The sequence below is a fragment of the Ochotona curzoniae genome, unplaced genomic scaffold, assembly GCF_017591425.1.
Source record: "Ochotona curzoniae isolate NIBS_2020 unplaced genomic scaffold, NIBS_Ocur_1.0 contig_2321, whole genome shotgun sequence".
NCBI lineage: Eukaryota > Metazoa > Chordata > Mammalia > Lagomorpha > Ochotonidae > Ochotona > Ochotona curzoniae.
The window spans coordinates 23610621-23635805 of record NW_024465421.1 but is presented as its reverse complement, the minus strand read 5'-3'; the positions used below and the strand labels follow the sequence as shown (position 1 = coordinate 23635805).

Sequence of the window (25185 nt, the reverse complement as noted above, 5' to 3'; positions counted from 1 at the left end):
GGCAGCCACCTCCTGGTCACAGGAACCTTGCTGTCCCTTCTCCCTGGTGTACGCTGGGCTAAGCGGCAGGATGCCTTCCCAGGCTACCCTCAGCCTGCGTGCTCAGCCCAGTGTGGGGACCCTGTGCTGAGCCCCAGTCTCCTGTGTGGCCTCTTCACCACACTCACTCATCCTGTCTGGATGCAAGGTGTCCACTGCACCAGAACTGGACATGCTTTCCTTTTGGGCCAGCCTCTTCTGTTCTTCCCACCTGCTGGGGTGAGTCCCACCAGCCAACACTGCTGACTATGCCTACCAGGAGCCAGAGACAGCCCTGTCCCCCGCCTTGTTCCCCACCTTCCCAATGGCAGAGCGGATGCTGTGACCCCCGACAAAGGCGTCCCCAGCAGTGATGGACTCCTCCCCGGTCAGCATCTTGAACGTGGTGGTTTTCCCAGCCCCATTGAAGCCAAGCAGGCCGAAGCACTCCCCCCTCTGGACCGCAAGAGAGATCCTGTCCACGGCGAGAAGGGGCGTCCGCTGGTCATACACCTGCAAGAATGCCCGTGGTCAGCCTGCGGTGAAGAGACCCCGGGGTCAGGCGGGGACAGGAAGGGGCAGGACGGGCCTTGCGTCACCTTGGACAGCTCCTTGATGACAAGTGGTGCGTCCAGCAGGCGGTCTGGGCTGGGGGCCAGGACCCGGTCCCTCTCATCAGCCACGTCTTGGTCCTCGGGAAGCAGCGCTGTCTGGGCGCACAGCTCTGCCTGGAGGTTCGAGACCCAGACGGCACTGGTGAATCCCAGCCTAGGCCCCTCTTTGGAGGGAGATGGGGCAGGGCTGGGGGTCGACCTGGGGTGGGTTGCTGGAATGGAGATCCTCGCCCCAGCTCAGGCCCTGCAGGCAGGAAGCAAGGAGGAGGGCAGGGACACAGACGTCTCATTGGGTCCTACAGAGTACTAACTCAGGCCCCCAAGGCTGACTGCAGTGACGGGTCTGGGGGAAAGGAGGCAGTCCCCGGGACCTGGTCGGGGATGGGGACGCTCAGACGAAGCACATGGGGCTTGTGGCTAGCGTCCCGAGCTCCTGGCGGCCACTCACTAGTGTCCGCCTTCTCCGCAAGGCACACACGGCGTTCCTCAGCCTCCACAGCAGGTTGGTCTGGATGAGGAAGAGCAGGCTGAGGTAGACACACCCTGAGGCGGCCATGGAGGTCACGAACCTGCCGACCCCGGGGGCGCTCCACGCGTAGAAGTTCTCCTGGTACACGATGTCTGTGGGGAACAGGGGAGACGTGGGCCCCACTCTACACCCTGTGTCCATCCGGCCTCCCACCATGTGAGGTGCGTCTCAGCACGCTGCGTCCACTCACACACCCGCTTCCTCCGGCTGGGCACTGTGTGCAGCAATGGCTTCGAGTAGGGGACAGCACACAAACAGCAACGGCTGGCCCAGTCCTTGGAGTGACAGACACAGGACTGGGCCAGCCGAGGGTGCCCAGGGGTCTGCAGGTGGCCACAGCGTTCCCATCTGACATGCCGTGGAGACTTGGTCAAACCTGTGCAGGGCCAAGTCCCACCCCCTCATCTGCGACTTGTACGGTCAACTGATACTCTTAGGGGAACAGAGCGAGATTGGAGACGCAGACCTGAGGAAGGGGTCACATGAAGACAGAAGGGACACGGCCACCTGTCGGGGTGGTCCGGAGCTCCCTGAGGGGGCAACGGGCCCGCCCCTGATTCGCCCTTGAGCCTGGACCCCTGAATGCCTCAGGACACAGGGACGGCTGGACAGAGCAGAAGCCACACCGGGGCACAGCATGGAAAGCCGGCCGCTTGGAAGGCCAGCAGAGGAACCCTGGGCTGTGGCCGCTGTGGCCAGCGTGGGACACTCACTGTACTTTTTGCAGTAGCGGGCAGCGATCTCTGAGGATGTGCAGTAGCGCTGGGTCTCGTAGTTCTCGTAGAAGTTGCTGACCGCCATCCCCAGGCAGTGGTTGGGCAGCACCAGGAAAACATGATCCAGCGTTCTGGAAAGTTCTTCTAGCTTTACCGCTGTGGTGAGGAGACACAGGCACAGGCAGCAAAGCGCCAGTCAGGGACCTCCCGGGCTAGGGCCTGGTCCCCACTAGCAGGCCTAGCGAGGCGGCAGCTCCCAGGGGGCCCTGGCTGGCTCTGTCGTCACTGCACACGGCAGGGACACTGCAGAGGCCTGCTGTGGCTGGCCAGGCAGGGGTGCCCTGGGGAGGGCTGCGTGCTCCCACCTGGGATGCGCATGATGGTAACCATGAGGAAGGTGGCGACGCCCGACAGGATGTTGACGATGGTCAAGCGGGTGTAGGCAGTGGCCGCACTGGAGAAGAGGCAGCTCAGCAGATACATGAGGGGGATGATGGCCCAGCCGTACAGCAACAGCAGCAGCAGCGTGTCAGCCGCCCGGCCCTCCCACGCGAAGGCGCGCACATCAAAGGCCCGGAACACCGCCTGCCCATGGCACACAGCGGTCAGGGAAGGGGCCGCCCATTGGGCTCTACCCCATCGGGCCCTGCCCCGTTGGGCCCTGCCCCGTCGGCCCCTCTTGGCCCTGGCTCCTGACGGAGCCCTAGCTCAGATGTCCCATCTGGCTCCAGGTCTGTGCAGGTCTCCTTAGGGTGAACCCCCACCCCGAGACCTGCGGGAGGGACTTCCTGACTCACAAGCAGCAGCAGGCTCGGGACCAGGAAGGAAATGAGGTCCCACAGCAGAGCTGAGAGCCAGTAGGTAGCCACATGGACGCCGCTCACGAACTGGACGTGCTTGGCCTGCACAGCCCTCTCACTGACCGCCAGGATGGAGAATGTGCTGGTCAGGAAGGCCATGGCAAAGAGCAGATTGAGAGCGATGTCAAAGCCCTTCCGGCCCCTAGGGGTACAGAGCACAGGACGGCTGGGTCAAGGCCAGGGCCGCCCTCACCCCAAATCCCGCGATGGTTCAAGCCTGCAGTGCAGCGGCCGCACCACTAGAGGGGGCTGAGGAGGCAAAGCTGGAGCCAGGAACCTGGGAAGGCTTTTCCTGGGCACTTCGGGTCCCCACTGACTCCCCGCAGCTGCATCCCATGGCCAGACCCGCCAGGGCACTCCTGAATAGCCACAGAGACTGAGCCCAGCAGGTCCTGAGCTCCACTTCCAGAATGTTCACTGAATATGCCCATCAGCCCCTGAGCGAGATGGTAAGGGGGCAAGTTCCACACTAACTCACTCATATCTGCTAAAGCCACTAAAGCCACCCAGCAAAATTAACCAGTCTTTGCGCTGGCTCACTGTGCCCTGCTAGCTCCACCTGAGGCTGACCCTACAGCTCACACTGCCCTGCCAGCTCCACCTGAGGCTGACCCTATAGCTCACACTGTGCCCTGCCAGCTCCACCCCGAGGCTGACCCTGCTGGAAGCTTGGACTCACCAAAACCCCTGGAGACAGGTGAAAAGGGCCGCTCAAGAGGGGCAGGTTGACAGGGGACCCAGATACTGCAGGGCTTTGGGGGACAGAAACCCTTGTGCGTGTAGACACCTGGCAGTGCCAGCCAGGTGGGCAGGCAATCCCAGGGAGGGAGTGTGGACTGCACATACTCGCTGAACTGGTCCTTGGCGACCTGCAGGGCGCTCCGGGGCTGGGGGTAGTTGGAGACCACGATGGAGGCCCGGGGGCCGCACAGAAGCCGGAACAGCAGGTTGTCTGCGACGGTCAGAGCAGTGGCAGGAGAGTGGTACGCCTGGTTGTTGAACAAGGCGGTGACCACCATCTTCTCACCCACATCTCTGAATGACGTGGCCACCAGGCACCGCTCGTTAAAGCCGCCCCCCTCCACTGAGGCCCTGAAAATAAGGAACTCCTCCAGGTCACCTGGGGAGCGACAGCCAAGTCAGGAGATGCAGGGGCCAACAAGGGCAAAGTGCCACCTCACTGTGCGGCTCGAGGGCCTAGTGTGGGCAGGGTCCAGTTAGCGCACAGTGCCACCTCAGTGCGTGGGTCAGGGGGTCGCTGCGGGCAGGGACCAGCAAGGGCACAGTGCCACCTCACTGTGCGGCTCGAGGGCCTAGTGTGGGCAGGGTCCAGTTAGGGCACAGTGCCACCTCAGTGCGTGGGTCAGGGGGCCGCTGCGGGCAAGGTCCAGCTGGGGCTCTTCCCTGGTCAGCGGTGCCTGCAGCAATGCCAGCGGGCAGCTCAGGACATTCTGAGCTCTGCCAAGGTCTCAGTGTCTGCTGAACGTCCACCGTACTGCTCAAGAGGTAGATGGTGAGCTGTGGAACTTCCATCCCGTTCCATCAGAGCCCGGCTTGTTCTCAGACCTGGGGCACCTCTGAGCCCAGCTGCCGGTGGGCAAGCTGCCTCCCGGAGGAGGCTGTGGCCAGGAAGGGCACAGCAAGCAATCAAGACCATGACCATGGAATGTCTTGCTGTCATCCCAAAAGTCACACTTGAAGGAGTGAACATCCCCGGGGAGGCCCTGCCAGAGCACATCCTTTAACTTAGGGTGCCACTCCCCTTTCCCAGGGGGGACATCTGCAGCATCCGGAGCCTGTGCACTGTCTGTCCCCCGCGCCTTACCCAGCACCTCTCGGGGCTCCTGTCCTTCAGCCTGCAGCATGTCCTTCAGATGCTCCGACAGCTGCTGGCCCAGCCTGGAGGCCCCAGGGGCAGAGAAGGGCACGGCGGTGCGGCCGTACTCGCTGAGGGTCAGCTGCAGCAGGGGGTCATCCAACATCTCGGAAGAGTAGTTAATGGCCAGAAGGGCCAAGGTGACAACCGTCAGGGGCACAAGGACCTGGGCGGCCAGCATCTTCCACTCCCGCCAGCTGTAGGTGGCTTTCTTCAGGAACATGGCCCAGAACTGCTGCCAGTGCAGAGCCAGCTGTGTGGAAGACAGAACCCAGTATCTGAGCTCACCTGCCCCACGTGGCACCCCCAGCCACACTGAGAATCATCGGGGTCCCCAGAAGGGGTCTAGAGAAGCTCAGCAGCTGGCACTCGGGCTTCTGGAACTCAGCACGGCGGGGGAGTTATGGCAGACATGGGCTCCCAGGGTGGCTGGGGGAGCGCCTAAGACGCTCTCCCTTCCCCTTGCTGCTGGCTGCAGACCCCAGGTGGACCAACCTCCCCAGCCACCTTTCCGGAACCTTTACAGTTTGTAAGCCTGGGTAGCATCGGGGTCGGGGTTGGGTGCCCAGGGTCAGGCCACCTGGCGAACAGACCCCTAAATGGCCTTGGGGCCCAGGGTCGGGTGCCCAGGATCACTGGTGCCTAGGGTCAGGCTATCTGGCGAGTAGACCCCAGTGATGCCACAGGAAGACCACTTGACTTTGGCCAGGGGCCTCAGTCTCCTGCCCATGAAGCAAAAACTGGACCACCTGCCAGTTGGCTGAGCTGCCGAGGTTGCACAGGGCTGGGCACGGGCTGACCTCAGAAGCAAAGGTTCTATCCAACCTGAGCGCCCACGTCAGGGCCCTGGGGAATATCAACGGCTCTGCTAGAACCCGAGCCTGCAGGGGGCAGGGAATACACCCTTGCACAGGGGCAGGGGAAGGGGAGGGGGTCCCCCTCTGCTGCTGGCAGGCACTCTTCTGAAACCCACATCTCCTTTCAAGGATCCCTCCTGGCCATGAGCAGCTGGGGAAGTCGGAGCTCCTCGCACCAGCCCCATGCAGCCCGGCACGGAGCTCCTACCCCACTGTTGAGCTTGAGCATGGTGGGCTCCTCCTCGATGAGGCTGCCAACGCCGTCCGTTGGGTCCAAGAGTCCACACAGGTTGCTGTCCAGAGCCCAGTCACTGGCCCTCCTCTCGTGCTGGTACTGCAGGGCAGGAAGCTGGACGGCCTGGATGTCCATGCTGCTGTCTACCAGCTTGCCGACCCTGCGATGGGCACACACGGGCACCGCTCTAGTCCAGCCCCTCTGCCCAGGCAGGGGCAGGGCTGAGGTCAGAGGGCCTGAAGGAGACCACCAGTGGACTCATGGGCTTGTCTGTCCATCTGTGAGCCTGGCTGCCCACTCATTCAGCAGGAACACCAGCTGGGCACAGCTGGACGAGCCTGGGGAGGGAGGGGGCGTAGGGCATGGGGCGGCACTGTGGAGGGCTCATCACTCAGCCAGCCCTGGTGGTGGGAGATGTGGTCTGGAGCACTCACTGCCAAAGGCAGGGTGACAGCAGGAGCAGGCACTGAGGTGGCAGGACAGTAGGTGCCAGGTTGGTGCCACACGGAAGCCCGAGAACCCCTGAGCCTTGGTCCCCACAGTCAGGGCTTTCCTGGGGCGGCCCATGCCATGCCCTGGTTATGCAGGCTGCCCCTGAGATTACAAGGTTCTTGGGGACAGCCTCCACGGGGCCACCTCTCCTGGGATCTTGCTTGCCGGAGCAGATGGACTTTCTGAGGTTACTGCCCATCCAGTGGACCCATGAACAACTGGGCAGCAGCTCACTGCTTCTGAACCTTCACCCCCAGTGCCAAGTCCAAGTGACCCAAAGCTGGTTGTACCGACCGGAGGAAGACCTCTTCCATGGTGGTGACGGAGGCCCCGAAGCTGGCGATGCCCAGCTCCTTCTGCTGCTTCTCCAACTTGCCAAAGAGACTTTCAAACCTGGAGAAGGGACCCAGAGTGAGGAGGGTCTCTCTGAGGCCTCCTGGGCGGTCCGCCTGTTGGGTGGTCCGCCTCCTGGGTGGTCCGCCTCCTGGGCGGTCTGCCTCCTGGGCGGTCCGCCTGGAGAACCCTCTTCTTGTAGGTGTGGGGAGGGGTGAAGGACAGCCAAGGCCCTAAAATGCCATTGAAAGACAATTACAGAAAGTCCAGCTCAAACGGCTCGGCTCCCTCTGTGTTTTTTTTTATTGCTACTTTAGCGTCACACTGACTGGCACAGGAACGGACACCCCCTTTCTTTGTAACCTCCTGGGGGACACTGCGGGTGCTTGTGGAGAGCAGACACGGACAGGACAGCGCAGGCCTTGTCCGCACCCCGGCAGACGACACAGACGAGCGGCTCCCCCAATGCAGCATGGGCATGGAAAGGCAGCAGCCAGACCTGGTGAGCTCTGGGCGCCTCCGAATGAGCCAGCTCTGCCCAGGAGGCCGGGCACGCTGGGCCCCAGCAAGGAAGCTGACTGTGGGGCCCAGGGCGGGGCTGAGTGTCTGGCCTGACAGAGGCGGGTGGGTGGCCGGGAGCCTTCCTGGGGGGTACCTGTGTGTGCTCTCCTTGGGGAGGATGAAGGAGAGCTCGGCGCCCACGTTGCTCTCCAGTGTGGCATTGGGGATGTGATGACACACCAACTGCACGACGCTGGCAGGGTTGCAGTGCGGCTCCTTCACCAACGTCATGTGGTACCCAGCGCCTAGGACATGTGGCTGGCGTGAGGCTTTGGGGGTGCCCCTACTCCTCCCAGACACACTGGGGTCTCGGTAGGTGCAGGGAAAAGAGGCTGGCCAGTCAGGGGTGGAGGGCATCGGAGCAGGGAGCCTGGGGGAGGCCTCTCGCAGTCTGAGCTCAGGGCCTTTCCTGAACACAAGCAAGGAGCATTGGCCTGAGCACAGCAGGCCAGCAGCACTGACCACATGGTAGGCGGCAAGAGGACTGCCCACCCTCTCACTCATGCTCACCATATTTCTGCTTGAGGAACAGCGGGGACCCACAGCACTGCAGCTCCCCCTTGGCCATGATGGCAATGCGGTCCCCTAGCAGGTCAGCCTCGTCCATGAAGTGGGTGGTCAGCAGGATGGTGCGGTCACTTTTCTGCTGCTGCAGCAGGTCCCAGACAGCCCTCCTGGAGATGGCGTCCATGCCCGAGGTGGGCTCGTCCAGCATCAGCACCTGGGCATGGGAAGCAGGTGCAGACACCCTAGGCCCAGGTTGGCCGGCCGGTTCCTTGAGCTAGACTTGGTTGGCATCCTGTACATGTGGAGCCCTGTCCCTTGGAGCCCGCGATGAGGGTATCTATGGCTGAGATACCTGAGTCATCGCGAAAGCCAAGAAGAGCTACAGCCCGCTGCGCCTGCGCCCTCCTGCCCGCTGCGCCTGCGCCCTCCAGCCCGCTGCGCCTGCGCCCTCCAGCCCGCTGCGCCTGCGCCCTCCTGCCCGCTGCGCCTGCGCCCTCCAGCCCGCTGCGCCTGCACCCTCCTGCCCGCTGCGCCTGCGCCCTCCTGCCCGCTGCGCCTGCGCCCTCCTGCCCGCTGCGCCTGCGCCCTCCTGCCCGCTGCGCCTGCCCCCGAGGCCCCGTACCTTGGAGCCCGCGATGAGGGCGATGCCGATGGACAGCTTGCGCTTCATGCCCCCACTCAGCAGCTTGCACCGGGTGTGGCGCTTGTCCTCCAGGCCGAGCACATGCAGTATCTGCTTGACCTCCTCGGGGCACTTGTGGCGCGACAAGCCTTTCAGCTGAGACCACAGCAACCAAAGAGAGATGGGGCAGGCCGTGTGGTGAGGCCAGCCCCACCCCAGCAGGCTCCCGGCCGATGGAGTCTGTCTCACGCCCCTATTGTCCCAGCTCCTGAAAGCTCACGGCAGGCCCCGGAGGCCCCCCGCCCAGGAAAGCCGAGTCCACCAGCCAAGGGGCCCCTGCCCCTACAGCTCACCTGAGCATAAAAGGAAAGATGTTCGGCCACCGTGAGGTTGTCAAACAGGATGTCGTGCTGGGGGCACAGGCCCAGGCTCTTGCGGATGCGAGCCATGTCCTGGGAGATCTCGTAGCCGCGGATGTATGCCTGTCCACTGGTGGGGGGAAAGAGACCTGGACCAAGCAGAAGGTGCCCCAGCGGCGTGAGAATCCTAAGTATCAGAGCCGGCAGGGCCTGCCCCAGTCACGCCACTTGGTCTCCCTGTTTGACTCATGGGTGACCCCCCTCCCCCGCTGTCCACCAGGTTGGGCTGCCGGGGGCCTGCTGAGGGAGAGGGACGCAGCCATGACCAGGGTATCCCAGCTTGCTAAGGACGAGAAGCCCAGAGTGTCAGCTATCTCAAATGTGCAGCCCAGGCCCCAGAGCTGAGCCAGGGCTGCTGGCTGAGGGCTCTGGCACTTGCGGTGATGTGGAAGCCTTGACGGGGAGGACCGTGTGACAGGCCAGGGCACTGGCCAGGATGAGACCGACATGGAGTGCGCCTGCTCTCGTCTGGCTTCAGGTGGCCTGGTGGTCTTTTACTGACCCCACTGGGCTGGAGTATTCACCAAGGAAGGGGGATTGAAGGTCGCCATGTAGCCCTCTGGGCTCAGGGACTGGGGCTCACCCCTGGAGGGCTGGGAGCTGTGGCAGAGATCGGGCTGGTGCCGAGCAAGGGTGCACAAAGCTGCCCCTCACCTGTGAGCATGGACAAGGTGGTGGTCTTGCCCGCACCATTGTGGCCCAGTAGGACAGTGATTTGCCCCTCGTACAGGTTCAGGCTCAGGTCTCTGACAGCTGCTCTGTCCTTGTGCCCCACCTGAAACACCTGTGGGAAAGGCAGAGGTTGCCCTGGATGCCCAGGGCCCTGGGGTGCAGTGGCCTCTACGTCTTACTGCTATCTCCGGCCACTCCCTGCTCCCATGTGAGTGTCCTGGTGTGGGGGGGGGGACTGGGGACGCACGACGACAAGGTGTCCAGGACAGCTAAGCAGGACGAGCTACGTGTGCTGACCCACACTAGGCACAGCCGACAGGGACACGGGGGCTGTGCCCAGAGAACCAGGCAGAGAGCAGCTGGGGGCACTGCCCTTCCTCCTCCGGCACTGGGGAGCAAGCAGGGCACCTGCAAGCGGCCTGGCCTCACAGGCACATGGTACCTTGGACAGATGCTTGATCTTGATGCCAGCCAGCAGGGCCTCGGGCTCAGCCTCACAGTACTCCGTGGGGATGGCCTTCTGGGGGTCGGCGTCCTCTTCCTTCCCCCTGGCTGTCCTGGGGCTCCCGCACCAGTAGGAGGGCTGCGTGGGGACAGGTGTGTCACTTTCCAGGTGATGAACAAGCCAACGAGTAGACACATGCGGGGTGCCCACCGTGTCCTTGCCTGCTGGGGAAGCAGAGCGGGAGCCCAGCCCAGCCCACTCCCAATTTGGAGCCTCACATTTCCGGGCTGGAAGGTTGATGCAAGAGTCACTTGCAGGCTTGCATGTGACACCGAGGAAAAGGGGTGCCCAGGAGAGCAGCCCAGTCTCAGTGCATCCCACATGCCTCACCGCTCAAGCTGCACGTGAACCCCGAAGATCAGGGAGAGGCCTCTGCCTTGGGGCAGAGGTACAAGGCGTCCCTCCACAGGGGTGGTGCATGGTGGCGGGTGAGCTGGGGCAGGGGGTGGGGGCCGCCTGGCATATCCAGCCCTGTCGCTGTGCCCAGATCACTGCATTCCGCTGGAGGAACACGGTCCCACACACAGCGACCCTGAATTCAGAGTGTGCTTCACGTTACCAAACACCATGGTTCGGCTGCGACATTTTTCCGAATAGTAAAGAAATGGGTGCCTCTGGCCACCCGGGGTTGAGGCACCAGTGCGATGCTGTCTGTCCAACCCAAGCATGAAGGGAGTGAAAGGGCAGGAGTTGAACACACTGGGGTGCACACCTGGGAGGGACGACTGGAAGCCACCATAATGAACTGGATCCCCCAAAAGGTGTACACTTAGATACACAAACCTACTTAAAAGCAGATGTTAAAAAACAAAACAACCGGGGACTGGTGCTGCCATGCAGCAAGCTAAACTGCCTTCCGAAAAGCTGGACCCAGTCCCAGCACAAACGGGTGGATCTGACTTATTTGAAAGGCAGAGTTAGAGATCAAAAGGAATGAGATCGTCCGCCGGCACATTCTCCAAATGGCCTCAATGACAGGCGGCTGTCTGCTGGCGCGGCTTCCCACGGCGCTCCTGGGAAGGCGGGGGACGCCAGGGCCCTGCACCCACAGCCGACCTGGAGGCCTCAGCCTCGGCCCTGACTGTTGAGGTCACCTGGAGAGTGAACCAGCAGTTGGAAGATCCGGTTCTGCCTCACCCTCTCTGCCACTCTGCCTTTCAAACAAATAAAAACAATCTTTTTTTGTTCATTTGTTTTAAAGATTTATTTATTTTTATTGGAAAGGCAGATAGACAGAGAGGAGGATCTTCCGAGGACTGAGTCATTCCCCAGGCGGCCGCAACGGCCGGTGCTGTGCCGATCCGAAGTCAGGAGCCAGGAGCCTCTTTGGGTGCAGGGTCCCAAAGCTTTGGGCCGTCCTCCACTGCTTTCCCAGGCCACAAGCAGGGAGCTGGATGGGAAGCAGGGCTGCCGGGATTAGAACTGGCGCCCAAATGGGATCCCGGTGCGTTCAAGGCAAGGACTTTAGCTGCTAGGCTATCGTGCTGGGCCCCAAACCGATCTTAAATATATAAATAGAACAGCATTCATATGTATGCTTAGACAAAACCCTAAAGCCATAGTATAAATACTCATACATATATTTAAAGCATTTAAGAAGTGTTATTAGCTTCAGGTGTATGTCAAGCATTTTTTGTTACAACCCCACCTTTGTAAAATGAATGCAGCCCAGGCCCATGTGGCACCCAGGTGCCCGCAGAGTCACCCCTCAGGACGGGAGGCCCTCCGTGCTCCAGCCATAGGCAGCCATTTAAACCTGCATGGTTTTGTGGGTGGAAAACCCTGTGAAATACGCCTCCTGGGCAAGGAGACGGGATGGGGCAGCAGACGCCATGAACGTCAGTCTGCGGTCTCCTGCTGTGAATCCTCTCCTTGGGCACCTGGAAGCAGGGCAGGGCTTTCTCTCCCAGCCCATGTAGGTACCACATGGCAGGGGCTCGCAGGGGGTCCAGGCAAACCTCAGCCTGGACGGACACAGGCACTCACCATGACGAAGAAGTACCATGGCTGGGGCATGCCGAACTGCCCAGGGAAGACGGCCTCCACGTACCAGGTGACCAGGCCGTACAGCATGGAGTCCAGCAGCAGCATCCCCAGCACTTGCCCAAAGCAGAAGTCGTCGTCCACATTGACTGGGCTCAGGAGGTCTCGCCACTGGATGCCCGTGCCTGGAGAGTACCAGGAAGAAAAGCCCTACACGACCTGACGTCCCAGGCGTCTCCTCTCCCCGCCCCCGGCACTGCGAAGGCAGCCGACTCTGGCCCGACAGCTTCCTAACAAGTCTGGGAACTTTCTCCACATCTTTAGGACAACAAAAAATCCCAAGTTCCCTGCCAGCCGAAGCTCATTACTGATGAGACACATGCAAACTTAATTGATATCACACATACACACATAGCATAAACACGTGTGTGTGGAAAGACATACACACAGCATACAACCAATATGTACGCAGATACACAAAACCACACGCAGGAACCCACGCACACATGTAAAAAGTGCGACCTAATGGAGCGTGCCGCGGTGGCAGCCCCAAGGTGTCTGGGATTGGTGTGTCCCGCCCATCCTGGCCGGCTCGAGGACCCTGGACCCTGAGGGAAATGGTGGCTCTCCAGTCATGTCAGTGTCTACGTTCAGACAATGAGTTCGTCTGCTTAAGGAAACTCACGGCAGAACTTTGGAGTGTAGAGGAACAGTCCTCTTTGGAAATAGCTTTTTTTTTTTTTTAAAGATTTATTTTTATTATTTTTTTTTATTGGAAAGGCGGATATACAGAGAGGAGAGACAGAGAGGAAGATCTTCCGTCCGATGGTTCACTCCCCAAGTGAGCACAGCGGCCGGTGCTATGCCGATCCGAAGCCAGGAGCCTCTTCCGGGTCTCCCACGCGGGTGCAGGTTCCCAAAGCTTTGGGCCGTCCTCGACTGCTTTCCCAGGCCACAAGCAGGGAGCTGGAAGGGAAGCGGGGCTGCCGGGATTAGAACCAGCGCCCATATGGGATCTCGGGCGTGCAAGGCGAGGACCTTAACCACTGCGCCACCGCGCCGGGCCCGGAAATAGCTTTTAAAAAAGTATTTAAGGCACCAATGCTGTGGCCTAGTGGGCAGTCACTGTCTGTGGTGCTGGTTCAAGTCCCAGGTGCTCCACCTCTGATCCAGCTCCCTGCTTGTGGCCTGGGAAGGCAGCGGGGGATGGCTCCAGTTCTTGGGACCCTGCAGCAGTGTGGGAGCCCACAAGAAGCTCCTGGCTCCTGGCTTTGGATCAGCTCAGCTCTGTCCGTCTGGCCACTTGGGGAGTGAAGCACAAAGTCGAAGACCTACCTCTCTCCCCTCTCTATCTCTCAAACCAATAAATAAATCTAAAAACAGATCGGTGGACACAGTTGCTACCACACAGTCACCCTTTGCCCTCTGAGCTCAGGGTCTTTGACCCACACCCCTCGGCTTCTGCAGCCTCCGGGACCACCCAGGACCAGAGCTCCTGCCACTGGCCCGCACAGCGCCCTTGCACCGGCTTAGTCCCTGACGTCGGCTGTCTCCACTGGCCACTGCTAGTGGCACTGCCCCCAAGGGAACGCAGCAGATGACACTCACCTTTGGCTTCAAATTTGCCTATGAGCTGGGCTCCCATGGCCATGGCCACGTTGGACAGGAGGCAGGAGAGCAGCTTCTGGCTCAGCGTCATCCAGTTGTACCGAGGAGCCACAAAGAAGTAGGGGGTGTAAGTGAAGAAGTAGAGGAAGCCTCCCACGGCGGCCGCCATATTGGCTGTGGGTGAGAGGAGGCAGGCGCTGTGCACGGCTCGCAGGGCAGGGTGCAGCGTGGGTGCTCACGGCCAGAGGGTGCATGACCCAAGCTTCGCTCCGGGAGATCGAGGATCAGCCTGCAGCCTCCTGCACACAGCTGCCTGGAGCTGCGCAGAGGCCTCAGGGGCACCTGCTGCCTCCCTGTCATCACCACACGTCCGAGGGCTCCTCCTTCGCCTCTCATCTGGCCTCATGGCTTCTACTCGCGCACTGAGCACCCACCTGGGCCAAGTACCAGGCTGGGCATTCGGGAGTCCCCTGCCCAGCTGCACATATGCATCAGGTGTGTGTCACGGGACACCCTGGACACAGGGAGGGCCCAGCTGGGCCCACTGCTCAGTGAGAAGCTGGGGAGAATGTGACATTTCATGCTTGCTGCTAACACATGGGAAACACAGCAGGCATGTGGTGGTTACTCCTTAGATTCAAAGCATCTTAGGTTTGCTTATATTCAGCTATCACAGATTAAATACACACAGATCCACGTGTCTGTAAAATTCATGTAAGAAAAACCCTTCGAGACCAGCACTGTGGCTTAGCAGTTTGAGCTACCTCCTTGCAAAGCTGGCCTCCCATGAAGGTATGGGTTCAAGTCCTGGCTGTTCCACATCTAAGCTGCCTGGGAAGCGGCAGAGGGCGGCCCAAATGCCCGGGCTCCCGCCAACCATGGATGGAATCCTACTCCCTGGCTTGGGCCCAGCCTCGCTCTGGCTGTCGGGGTCATCTGGGGAGTAAACCAGATGGAAAATCTGTCTCTGCATTTCTCTCTAACTCTGACTTCCAGACAGATGGAGAGATGCTGTGGCATCCTTGCTTTTTTAAGGACACGAAGGAACTTAGAACCACAGGGTCCGGGCATGCAGCTGGAATATAGTCTGTCCCTCTTGCTCCAGTGACTGGCCACTTGGCAGGGACGAGTCCAGGGAGGATGACAGGGCCACAGACATGGGGGCAGAGAGGGAAACAGTCTAAGAACTAGGGTTTAGTGACAGGCCCTCTGGGGCAGACGTATCCACATGGGAGGGAGGCTCTGCTGGCCGAGTGTCTGACTGCCGCGCCGGCAGGCTCAGCTGCAGCCTGAACCTTGTAGGGACATCAGTAAGCACGGGGCAATCCATGGGGATCAGCATGAACGGAAAAGAGCCAAGACGGACCCAGCGAGCTCAAAGCAGGGGCCGGACAGGCCTCCCCATGGGCGTGTTCACGGAGCATGGCTCACAGCAGCTGACTCACGGATAGCCAGGCAACGTGGGCTGTCCTTCAGGCCTGGAAGGGCAGGGGGCCTGCACACACAGCACTGGTAAACTGGGAGTCACCACAGGACAGATGAGCTCCTGGGCCAGCACAGCCAGCACACAGGTGCCCTGCACCCCGACCCTGCACTCCCGCCAGGTTGTGGGCTCTGTGTCTTCCTCCTGCTTCTCAGGCTCCAGAGGCTCCATCGCCGGCCTGCCCCTCTAAGTCCCACACACTCAGTGCTGGGGGCCTGAGCACACCCGCCCACTCACCTTTACTGAAGAAGGTGCTGACCATGAAGCTGAAGGAGATGGAGGAGATGGCGAAGCACAGCAGGAAGGCCAGCACCAGTGAAGGGTCGCTGCTGGTCAGCACGGCCACACCCTCCTTCACCTGCAGAGGCCAGCCGGCTGTCAGTGTGCGGAGGGCAGGAAAGGGGTGTGGACCAGGAGGAGCCCCAGGATGGAGGGTGCCGCTCGGAGCTGAGGACCTGTGGGAAGCCCCAGTCCCTCCCCAAGCCTGAACTGGGGGCCACAGGATGCCACACTGGGCCCGGGCAGGCGTCCTGCCACGATGACCACACCAGCTTACCCACCACAGACTGCTGCTGACGGGAACAGCCCCGGGCAGGGCACACTCACCCTGACGCAGAAGAGTAGGGTCATGAGGGAGACCACGACAAGCAGGACGAGGAAGAACATGAGGAACCATGCGCTCCAGTGCAGCCAGCTCTCCAGCCCCAGCATGCGCATGTACTCCTGAAGGGAGAGCCTCACATCGCACCTGCACAGCTGGGTCCTGCACACCTGTACTGCAGGCTGCAGGGCACTGGGCAGCAAGGCTGAGACTGGGGTCTGCCCGTCAGGCAACTCTCAGCTCCCATGGAAGGAACCCGGCCTCACCCCCCCACCCTCCCGCTCCCACCGGCTGCCCATGTCTGCTGGGATTGACGGAAAGATGTCAACGGCTTCTCACACAATCATTGCCCCACGACAGCCTGCCCTGCCCCATGCCAGACAGACCTGACTGCCCCACGACAGCCTGCCCTGTCCCATGCCAGACAGACCTGACTGCCCCATACAGCCTGCCCTGCCCCACGCCAGACAGACCTGACTGCCCACGACAGCCTGCCCTGCCCCACGCCAGACAGACCTGACTGCCCACGACAGCCTGCCCTGCCCCACGACAGCCTGCCCTGTCCCATGCCAGACAGACCTGACTGCTCCACGACAGCCTGCCCTGTCCTATGCCAGACAGACCTGACTGCCCCACGACAGCCTGCCCTGTCCCATGCCAGACAGACCTGACTGCCCCACGACAGCCTGCCCTGTCCCATGCCAGACAGACCTGACTGCCCCACGACAGCCTGCCCTGTCCCATGCCAGACAGACCTGACTGCCCCACGACAGCCTGCCCTGTCCCATGCCAGACAGACCTGACTGCCCCACGACAGCCTGCCCTGTCCTATGCCAGACAGACCTGACTGCCCCACGACAGCCTGCCCTGCCCCACGCCAGACAGACCTGACTGCCCACGACAGCCTGCCCTGCCCCACGACAGCCTGCCCTGTCCCATGCCAGACAGACCTGACTGCCCCACTGCCTGCCCTGTCCTATGCCAGACAGACCTGACTGCCCCACGACAGCCTGCCCTGCCCCACGCCAGACAGACCTGACTGCCCCATACAGCCTGCCCTGCCCCACGCCAGACAGACCTGACTGCCCCATACAGCCTGCCCTGCCCCACGCCAGACAGACCTGACTGCCCCACGACAGCCTGCCCCGCTGGGCTCACCTGTGGGCCCCTCCTGGAGTCACCGCGGTCTGTCCTACCTAGCTCAATGCTGGGCTAACTCAGCGCAGCTCTGTAAGGGATTCCAGCAGGTCCCCCCTTCCCTGCCACTCGCTCAGCCTCATGCCTGACTGACGAAGCAGCACGACTGATGATATTCTCAAGGTCACCTCGCTGGGAACTTGGAGAGGAGGAAGGCAGACAATGGAAGTGACCTTATTTTGGCACAAAGACTCTTGAAGCTCCTGGCTGGATTTTTCACCACACGCATCTGACGTCCCGTGTGACTTCGTGGCGACCCGTCACACAATGTCACTCCCGGTGACCCCGGAGTGCTCAAGCTACACACAATGCTAGCTACTCCCTATTCCGCGCCAGCACGCACTGCTAACGCCGAGGGCCGGGCTGTCCACAGTAACGTTTGCCACGTGCCTGCTGTCCCTTTGGGACATCTCAGCTGGGCCAGGCCTCCTGCAAGCGTACAGAGTCCCTCATGTTGCACAACATGGCCCAATGGCCATCTCCCCCCGGGTGCACGGCATACCAAACTGGACGCCTTGTCCAGATTTGAAAATCAAGGCACCAGGCTGACTTCAGAGAAGCCCCAAGACGAGCTGGGTGCCACGAAGCTGTGGGCGTGGGCCAACAACAGGGCAGCCTTGAAACACGCACCGCTTCTTCCAGGGGCACGAGGACACAACCACCTGCCTCCCGTGCCGGCCTTGCCCCACGAAGCCCGGGCCCAGGTCACCTTCAGCCTGTGCTCCTTCTCCTGCACCACCGCCCGGACGATGGTGAGGGAGGCGTAGGTGAAGCTGAGCATGAGCAGCAGGGGCAGCTGGTACTGGATGGCCACCAGGAAGGGGTCCTGGATGAACGGTGGGTATGGAAACCTCTTGACAACCACCGTGAGCTTCTGGAAGAGCTGGTGTGCAGATGCGTTGGCGTGATACTGCATGATGGCTCGGTCCACTGCGTGCTGGACAGCCAGGAAGCCCTCCCGGATGTACCCTGGGGACAGAGCAGATGACACTGGCATTAGGAGAGCTGCTAGCACCCAGCTGGACTGGGCCTCCTGGGAGCCCTGGAGGACTTCACCCGCTGCCACCCACTGTGCCCAGGGGCGCTCTGGGCTGCCCAGGGCCTCATGGGAGGAGGGAGCAGACGCATCACACACCCACACACCCGTAGCAACTGAGAGGGGGCTGTGATCCACACACTACACAGAAGTCACACGCCTGATCACGCTTTAACAATGCCTTCAGAGAAACTGGGACGGCCTAACCAAAATGGGTGGGATTTAAACAAGCAAACAGGAATGAGGCCAAAAATACACCAGGAAGGAGGTGGTAAGTTGAGTTAGGGAAGAGAGAGACAAGAGATGGGCCTGAGAAGCAGCCAATCCCTAGCACCCCATAAAAGTCTGAGTGCTCAAAGAAAAAACAGTCAGTAGCCAGGGGCACAGAAGCACTTTGCAAAGCTGAGGAGTCGGGAGTCCATGAGCTTCCTGCTGCTGTGACAAGGCCCCACCCACAGCAGGTGCTATCAGCAGGCACTCTGTACTTATCCCAGAGGCTGGGGTCCCTCAGAGAATACAGAGTCACACTCAGGCTGGCTGCAAGGCTTCGTCCCTCCGGCAGGACAGGGCAGGATCCGCTCAGAGGCTGCCCAGCCCTTGGCTCAGGCAAAGTTAACTTGGCAGCAACACCCCATCCCCCCAGGCCTGCTTCTGGGCCCAGCCATAAGGCCTCAGGAGTGGGTGGCACGGGACCCTCTGTTACCAAGCACGGAAACACTCAGAATAATCTAAGTCCCAACCTTCAGGAAAGAGGAGAGCCACAAGGCCCACTCCGCTGGCTGGGGGCTCCCATGGGTGCACCTTTCTGCCCACTTAGGCTCAGTCTCCTGAATCTGCAATCGCAGTAGCACCTACTGAGTGCTTGTGAGGGCCAGGCTGGTGACATCGCCATTGGGCAGAGGGGGCGCTGTGGCCCAGAAAGTTGTAGCACAGTGGAGGAGGGCTGTGCCGAGCCTGGGGCCCTCCTGGATGCAGCCTGGCTGCCACAGGCTCCCATGCCACTCTCAGGAGGCAGTGGGGATGTGGTCAGCCCGGCCCCCTGCGGAGGTGTCTGTGGCATCAAGAGAAGCCACAGGGAGCATCTCTGTGCCAGGGATCTCCCCTTCTTTCCGACTACCCCGCTGAGGGCTCCCCTCCTTTCCGACTACCCCGCTGAGGGCTCCCCTCCTTTCCAACTACCCCGCTGAGGGCTCTCCTCCTTTCCGACTACCCCGCTGAGGGCTCCCCTCCTTTCCGACTACCTCGCTGAGGGCTCCCCTCCTTTCCAACTACCCTGCTGAGGGCTCCCCTCCTTTCCGACTACCCCGCTGAGGGCTCTCCTCCTTTCCGACTACCCCGCTGAGGGCTCCCCTCCTTTCCAACTACCCTGCTGAGGGCTCCCCTCCTTTCCAACTACCCTGCTGAGGGCTCCCCTCCTTTCCAACTATCCCGCTGAGGGCTGCATTCACAGCAGAGACATGGGGTCTGAGATGTGGACGGGGAGGTGGGGCAGGCAGGGCAAGAATAGGCCTGGATTTGAATGGGTGCCTGCTGCCACACCAGAGTCCTCCTCCCCACCAGACACCTGCCCACCTGCTGTCACTGCCATCCTGTTTGCTGCAGAAATCGTGGTGAGTGAGGCCTTGCTCTCATCTGGCAGGCCACTGAAACCTGTGTCTTCGCCTTGCTTGGAGATCTTCCCTGCGGCTTCTAAGCTGGGGACACTGTCCTCGGAGCCACGGGAGGGCACGGAGGAGCTCCAGCCCTGCTGGGCTCGGGAGCCAGTGCATCCCACTGTCAGCCACTACCCTTTCTCCTGAGCCCCAGCTTTGGGGAACTGTCCAGAGCCAGCTCACTCCTGCCACCGGGCCTGGACCGCCCCAGGTCCTCCTCAGGATGCAGGATCTTGCCAACAGGCTCCTACTCTGGGACAGACCTGTCCGAACGCTGTCCCCTCCCCCCCTCCCCCGCCCGCTGCTCACGGTTTCAGCATCCCGGGCTCTGCTGGCATCTGTGCTTCTCCACTGACACCTGAATGGGTGGGCTCTTGTGCTGCCAGACCCGTGGGACGCCCTGCCGCTCTCCAGTGTGTCCTGCAGCTGGCCTGGCCCCCTCGGGCCGTGTCTTCCTGGCTCTGCCAAGCTTGGCTGCCAGACACACCCACGCTTCAGAGGCAGCCAAGACAATCACTGGCAGGGTATGTGACAAGCCAAGATCCAGCCTCTATACAAGGTGTGCTCAATGGATTAAGCCATGGATTACGGAGCTTCAAAAGCCCATGAAGCCCTACGGAGGAGGCTGAGCGGACAGAAATGCAAAGCCAAGCCCACAAGACTCAGTGTAGGCTCAAGTGTTTTAGAACAGCAGATGTGGGGGGCTGGCACTGTGGTGCAGCAACTCAAGCCTGCACCTGCAATGCCAGCATTCCACATGGACACAGGTTCAAGGCCTGGCTGCTGCTCCACTTCTGATCCAGCTCCCTGTTAATGTGCTGGGGAAGACAGCAGAAGAGGGCTCCAGGGTTTGAGCCCCTGTACCCACATGGTAGACTCAGCAGAACTCCTTGGCTCCTGGGATCCGACTGACCCAGTTGTGTTCACTGTGGCCGTCTGGGGAATGAATGGGTGGTTGGAGGATCTCTGTCTCACCCTCTCTCTGTAATGGCAACTTTCAAATGAGTAAATCATAAAAAGCAAAACAAAAAGCCCCTGAGGGCCCAGCACTATAGCCTAGCAGCTAACGTCCTCGCCTTGAATGTACCAGGATCCCATATGGGTGCTGGTTCTAATCCTGGGGGCCCCTCTTCCCGTCCAGCTCCCTGCTTGTGGCCTGGGAAAGCAGTCGGAGGATGGCCCAAAGCCTTGGGACCCTGCACTCACATGGGAGACCTGGAAGAAGCTCCTGGCTCCTGGCTTTGGATTGGCTCAGCTCCAGCCATTGTGGCTGGTTTGGGAATGAATCACTGGATGGAAAATCTTCCTTTCTGTCTCTCCTCCTCTCTGTATATCTGCCCTTCTAATAAAAATAAATAAACCTTAAAAAAAAAGCACCCTTAAAATGTCTTACTCCAGGGGATAGCCAGGACTCTGCGTTTGTGATATTTTGCCCTCCTCCTCCAAACAGGAAGACACATGCGCCTGACAACTACTTCAGAGCGGTGCCAGACCCACGACCCTCCCAGCGGCCACAGGGGGCTCCTCACCGGGCTCCCCGCCGTCGGGGGACGAAGGCTCCCTTGGTCCTGGGTTCGGGAAGAGTGGAAAAAGGGAGGTGGTATGCCAGCCCTCCGTCTGCTTGAGGAGGAAGGAGTCCGACTGGGTCCAAATGTAGTTTCTCCGTGTGTAACTGAAGCGCAGGTGGTATTTCACCTGTGGAGACAGTTCGCACGTGATGGGGATGGGGAGCGTCACCCAGGGTGACCACGTGGTCACTGCCCCACCTCACCACTCCCTCACCCCAGAAACACCTCAGGGACGCAGAGAGCTGTGTGCAGGGCAGCCCCTCCAGGCCGAGCAGCTCCCCTCGGGCGAGATCCCCGCATGCACCATGTGCACAGGGGTGGGCGGAAGCCAACGGCCTTTAGGGGTTACGCTGAGCCGCCAGGGAGGAAGAGGCGAAGCGGGCAGCCTCAGCGGCCAGCGCAGCAAGGGGCGGCGGTGCCAGGCTCACCGCCAGGGGCAGGGGGTCCGTGCTGTGACTGAACTTGTGCTCGAACACCACGGCGGCCAGCACGTTGGAGGAGCGGTTGTCGTACCGGATGTAGTCCTCGAAGTGCTTCTCCGAGGGAAAGCCGCGAACTGCAGAGACAGCGTGGGAGCCCGTGGTCCTTCAGCCCCGCCCCACCCACACAGGGAACCTGGGAGACCCGGTCACCTGCACACAAAGACTCGCTAGGGCCCTGTAAGCCTCTCCTGAGACAGGAAATGGCCTGCATCTAGGGCAGGAGGACAGGCGACCTCTGAACCCGAACCCTCCTCAAAGCCACCAGACACCCCAGGAAGAGGCTTTGCAATGCAGCAGCTTTCCCGGGCCAGCAGGTGGTGGGCACAGTCCCTGAAGCTCTTGTCAGCTGGGTCCCCAAACTAGGCACTGCTCATACTGTCCCACATATTACTTTACTGGGCCCCACCAGCTCCAGGCAGGGGCTGGCCTGCACCCACAACTTGTTACAACCAAGTGTGGCACACTCGGGGGCCTGGCAGTCCTCGGTGACACAGCCGGCAGGGGAGCTCCTGGCTCAGGTCCCACTGGAGCCCCCGGCCTGCAGGCTCACCTCTCATGTTGATCACCAGCGCTCCCCTGGCCGACTCGGTGATGGTCCTGGCGGCATCGCTGTGGGAAGGCACGTAGGCGAGCTCCCAGGTGTCCCCTGGCAGAGGGAAAGTGAAGAAGAGGGGCAGCTCCTGGATGGACTGCTCCGGGTAGACGGTGGCATTGGGCACGTTTTCTGACTGGATCTTCAAGCGCAGCCAAATCAGGATCCCGGAAAAGAGCAACGGCAGGAGGAGCTCCAGGGCCGTCACCAGAACCTTCCGCTTCTGCAAGCGAAAGCAGAGCCGAGGGTGATGCGGCCGAGCGCTCCTGGCCCAGCACCACCCCCGCCCTCCGTGGGGCCAGACCCACCTGCAGGGTGTAGTTCTTCCAGAGCAGCAGTGCCAGCTGTCGGAGCGCAGCCATCTTCTCCAGGGGGCGGGGCAGGGGGTGGTGGGCACTGGAGCCAAAGACAGCACATTTACTCTCTGAGCCACAGAGAACTTGCTACCAGCAAACACCCCACTTGGGGGGACAAGTGCTCTTCCTGACCAGTCTACGCTCAGCTCACAGAGAACCAGGGGACGAACAGCCCACTGGGTGTCCTTGCTGTGGGGGAGACAGATGCTCAGGCCTGCGATGGGGGGCCCTGGACAAGGACGAGGCAGAGGAAGTGGAGGACTGGCCACCTCCACCGGACTAAGAGCCAAGCTCATCTTTCCTCTACCACTTGCCGGAGCAAATGCATTCCCTCCAAACCACAAAGCACATACATGTAAATTGGAGCATCATGTAGGGGAGCTCAGAGATGCCCAGACGAGTGATGGCGGCATTTAGATTCACACAGCTATCATTCGTCTGCAGATCCTCCTCACCACAGTTCACACCCGGGACACAGAGCTTTGAACTGGGAGTTAGTCAGAGGTGAACCTGCCAGAGAGGGTGTCAGAACCCAGGAAACCAAAGCTGAGGGAGCAGAGGCAGGTGGCAGGCTAGGAGAGGGAGCGGAGGTGGTCAGGGAAGAGCCCTGGGGTGGACCCTGCTCGGGGCGCTGTCTGCGATGGGGCCATGGGAGGAGCCCTGGCAGGAGTCCTGGCATGGACCATGCTCGGGGCGCTGTCTGTGACGGGGCCACAGGCAGAGCAGAGCCCTTCCCCGTCTGGCCTCCTTCAAGTGGAGAAAGGCTCGGCAACTCACTGTGAAAGGGTTTTGGGTCTGGTTATTCAGCTCTGCATCCATGCAAACCCTGACCTAAGGCCACCTCAGTCAGCTGCGGCGTGCATGGCCTCAGGGAAGCCTCTCTCACTAACAGGCACAGACACGAGCTGGGGGCCCAGAGCCCAGGCATGGCCGGCCGGTCCCTAAAAGTGAGCCTTCTTCTGGCGGCTTCAGGCGTGGGTATCGTCTCCCTCAGGGTGGGCAGTCGGCTGGCAGGTTTGGTGTCAGCTGGACCACGCAGATCTCCCATGCCTGCACCCCAGTCCAGAGACGCCTCCCACTCCTCTCCCCTGCACCCTGCCCATGCAGAGCCCAGGTGGCAGTGAGGACTCGGAGCTCTCAGCTCCCTGACTCCAGGGCCTTGTAGGCAGGTGGGACGCAGCCAGCAGATGGGAGTTCCCTCTCTATGCTGGGAGAAGTCACAATTGAAAAAAATTATTTCAGATTAATTTAAAATATGAATTTTAACGAACCACCCAGCTCAAAAGAAATTAAAGCTAACACAGTAGGCAGCAGTACACAGTGGCAGCTTTAATCAACTGCCCCGTCTGTTTTAAAATCAACGGGGTGAACTCTGTCTTGAAAGTCACCAGACTGCTGATAAAGCAGCGGCAACCCATGAACCACGCAGAGGCCTGTGGCTCATGAACAGCTCCTGAACTGGTCTAGGCAGAGAAGGGAATGGGGCAGCGCCTGGGGACCAGCCACCTGCAGCAAGAGCTGTCCAGAGGCAGGCAGCTGAATTAGCCAAGATGAGCCCTCTCCCTCTACCAGGAGCGTGCTGGAAAGAGGGGTCACTGCTCAAACAAGGTCTTCTGCTCAGAAAAGGTGACTTCCTTTCCCGTAACAGCAGGCTCCCCGGTGCTGACTAGGGCCAGACCGAGAGGGGCGGGCACACGGCCAGGCCACCCACCTTCCCACCCAGGCTGTGACACAGCTTCACTGACCTGAATCCTGAGGGGCTCCGACAGCCAGTGTCCCCACAGGGCTACGGCAGGACTGGCTGGAAGGCGGTGGCCCTGCACAGAGGGCTGCGGGGCGGGGCCAGCGAGTCTCTTGAGGGTGACAGGGTGGCTCTGTGGTGTGGGACAGCTGACGTCTCCAGGGACATCTGGAGGGACCGCAACCTCCAGGGCATGACTCTCCGGCACCTGTGGGAAGACGCAGGGCACTGATGTGACTTGGAAATGATCATAAAGCATCTCTTACCCAAGTTAGGGAACAAAAGAGCAGGCCAGCCAGGGTGCTGGCATTCAGAGCAGCCAGGAGCCACGCAATGGACATGGCTGGAACAGACGCCCCCGTGGCAGCTCTCGGTGGGCACCTGGGAGACACTTCTGGGCGAGCACTGCAACTTTGCCAGCCTCCGAATTTGGCTCTGGTTTCTGGCATGCTCCGCCTTCACCAAACGGAAGCATGACTCACAGCCGCACAGAGGGAAGCCCGGGGCTGGGATCTGAACCTTGGCTGTTAAATCCGCGCTCTTCATCACCGCATCACTGCAGACAGCATCTGTCCCTGCAGACCCACGTGGGGCTCCCAGAACACCAGCAAACCCCAAGGACACATGCAGCCCTCAGCCTACCACCTCATGAGGCTTTATCTAGGCCTCACCCCAAGCTAGACTTGAAACCTGTTGTTTGAGAAAAAAAAAAAAAAAAAAAAAAGATCCAAAAGAGGAAATCCCGGAATTACAAAATCTGGAAAGCTCTCTGGTTATGAAAGAACATGTACACGCAGAGGAAGTAAAGTTTCTTCAGACACTCCACACAGGCATGCGAGGTCGTCAGAGTGGCCATGGCCAGGATCCAGAGCTGTCGCCTGCAGCGCCAAGGCCAACAGGACGGAGACGCCTGCCACCGCCCCCCAGGCACCTCAAGAGCCTCCGAGAACTCCTGCTGGAGAGGGCTGGCTTCCCGCCTCCCAGGGCCACAGGCCGGAAGGGGACTGCAGGCGCTCCCTCCTCCCGCCAAAGAGCCTGTTTGCTTGCGGCTGAGACATTAAATATTACAC

At 60.8% G+C, this 25185-nt stretch overlaps 1 protein-coding gene across 5 annotated transcripts in view; it reads right to left on the bottom strand.

The window, feature by feature from the left end:
* LOC121151742 (phospholipid-transporting ATPase ABCA3) overlaps positions 1 to 25185 on the bottom strand; it is a 32856-nt gene that overhangs the window by 3227 nt on the left and 4444 nt on the right. For 4 of the 5 annotated variants that reach the window (XM_040973517.1, XM_040973518.1, XM_040973516.1 and 1 more), the window contains 26 exons: positions 24120 to 24323; positions 22327 to 22414; positions 21977 to 22241; positions 21373 to 21500; positions 20906 to 21071; positions 17398 to 17657; positions 15497 to 15613; positions 15128 to 15248; positions 13408 to 13581; positions 11803 to 11984; positions 9754 to 9894; positions 9294 to 9423; positions 8574 to 8728; positions 8221 to 8376; positions 7602 to 7812; positions 7186 to 7336; positions 6492 to 6590; positions 5679 to 5865; positions 4563 to 4866; positions 3584 to 3857; positions 2675 to 2879; positions 2243 to 2462; positions 1875 to 2033; positions 1081 to 1253; positions 618 to 746; positions 337 to 531 (listed from right to left, as the gene is read on the bottom strand). In XM_040973517.1, the coding sequence (XP_040829451.1) occupies positions 337 to 531; positions 618 to 746; positions 1081 to 1253; positions 1875 to 2033; positions 2243 to 2462; positions 2675 to 2879; positions 3584 to 3857; positions 4563 to 4866; positions 5679 to 5865; positions 6492 to 6590; positions 7186 to 7336; positions 7602 to 7812; positions 8221 to 8376; positions 8574 to 8728; positions 9294 to 9423; positions 9754 to 9894; positions 11803 to 11984; positions 13408 to 13581; positions 15128 to 15248; positions 15497 to 15613; positions 17398 to 17657; positions 20906 to 21071; positions 21373 to 21500; positions 21977 to 22241; positions 22327 to 22380 (4356 nt within the window). In that variant the 5' untranslated portion in view covers positions 22381 to 22414; positions 24120 to 24323. The remainder of the gene's footprint in view (positions 1 to 336; positions 532 to 617; positions 747 to 1080; positions 1254 to 1874; positions 2034 to 2242; positions 2463 to 2674; positions 2880 to 3583; positions 3858 to 4562; positions 4867 to 5678; positions 5866 to 6491; positions 6591 to 7185; positions 7337 to 7601; positions 7813 to 8220; positions 8377 to 8573; positions 8729 to 9293; positions 9424 to 9753; positions 9895 to 11802; positions 11985 to 13407; positions 13582 to 15127; positions 15249 to 15496; positions 15614 to 17397; positions 17658 to 20905; positions 21072 to 21372; positions 21501 to 21976; positions 22242 to 22326; positions 22415 to 24119; positions 24324 to 25185) is intronic. The other variant, XM_040973519.1, reaches the window with a different exon arrangement.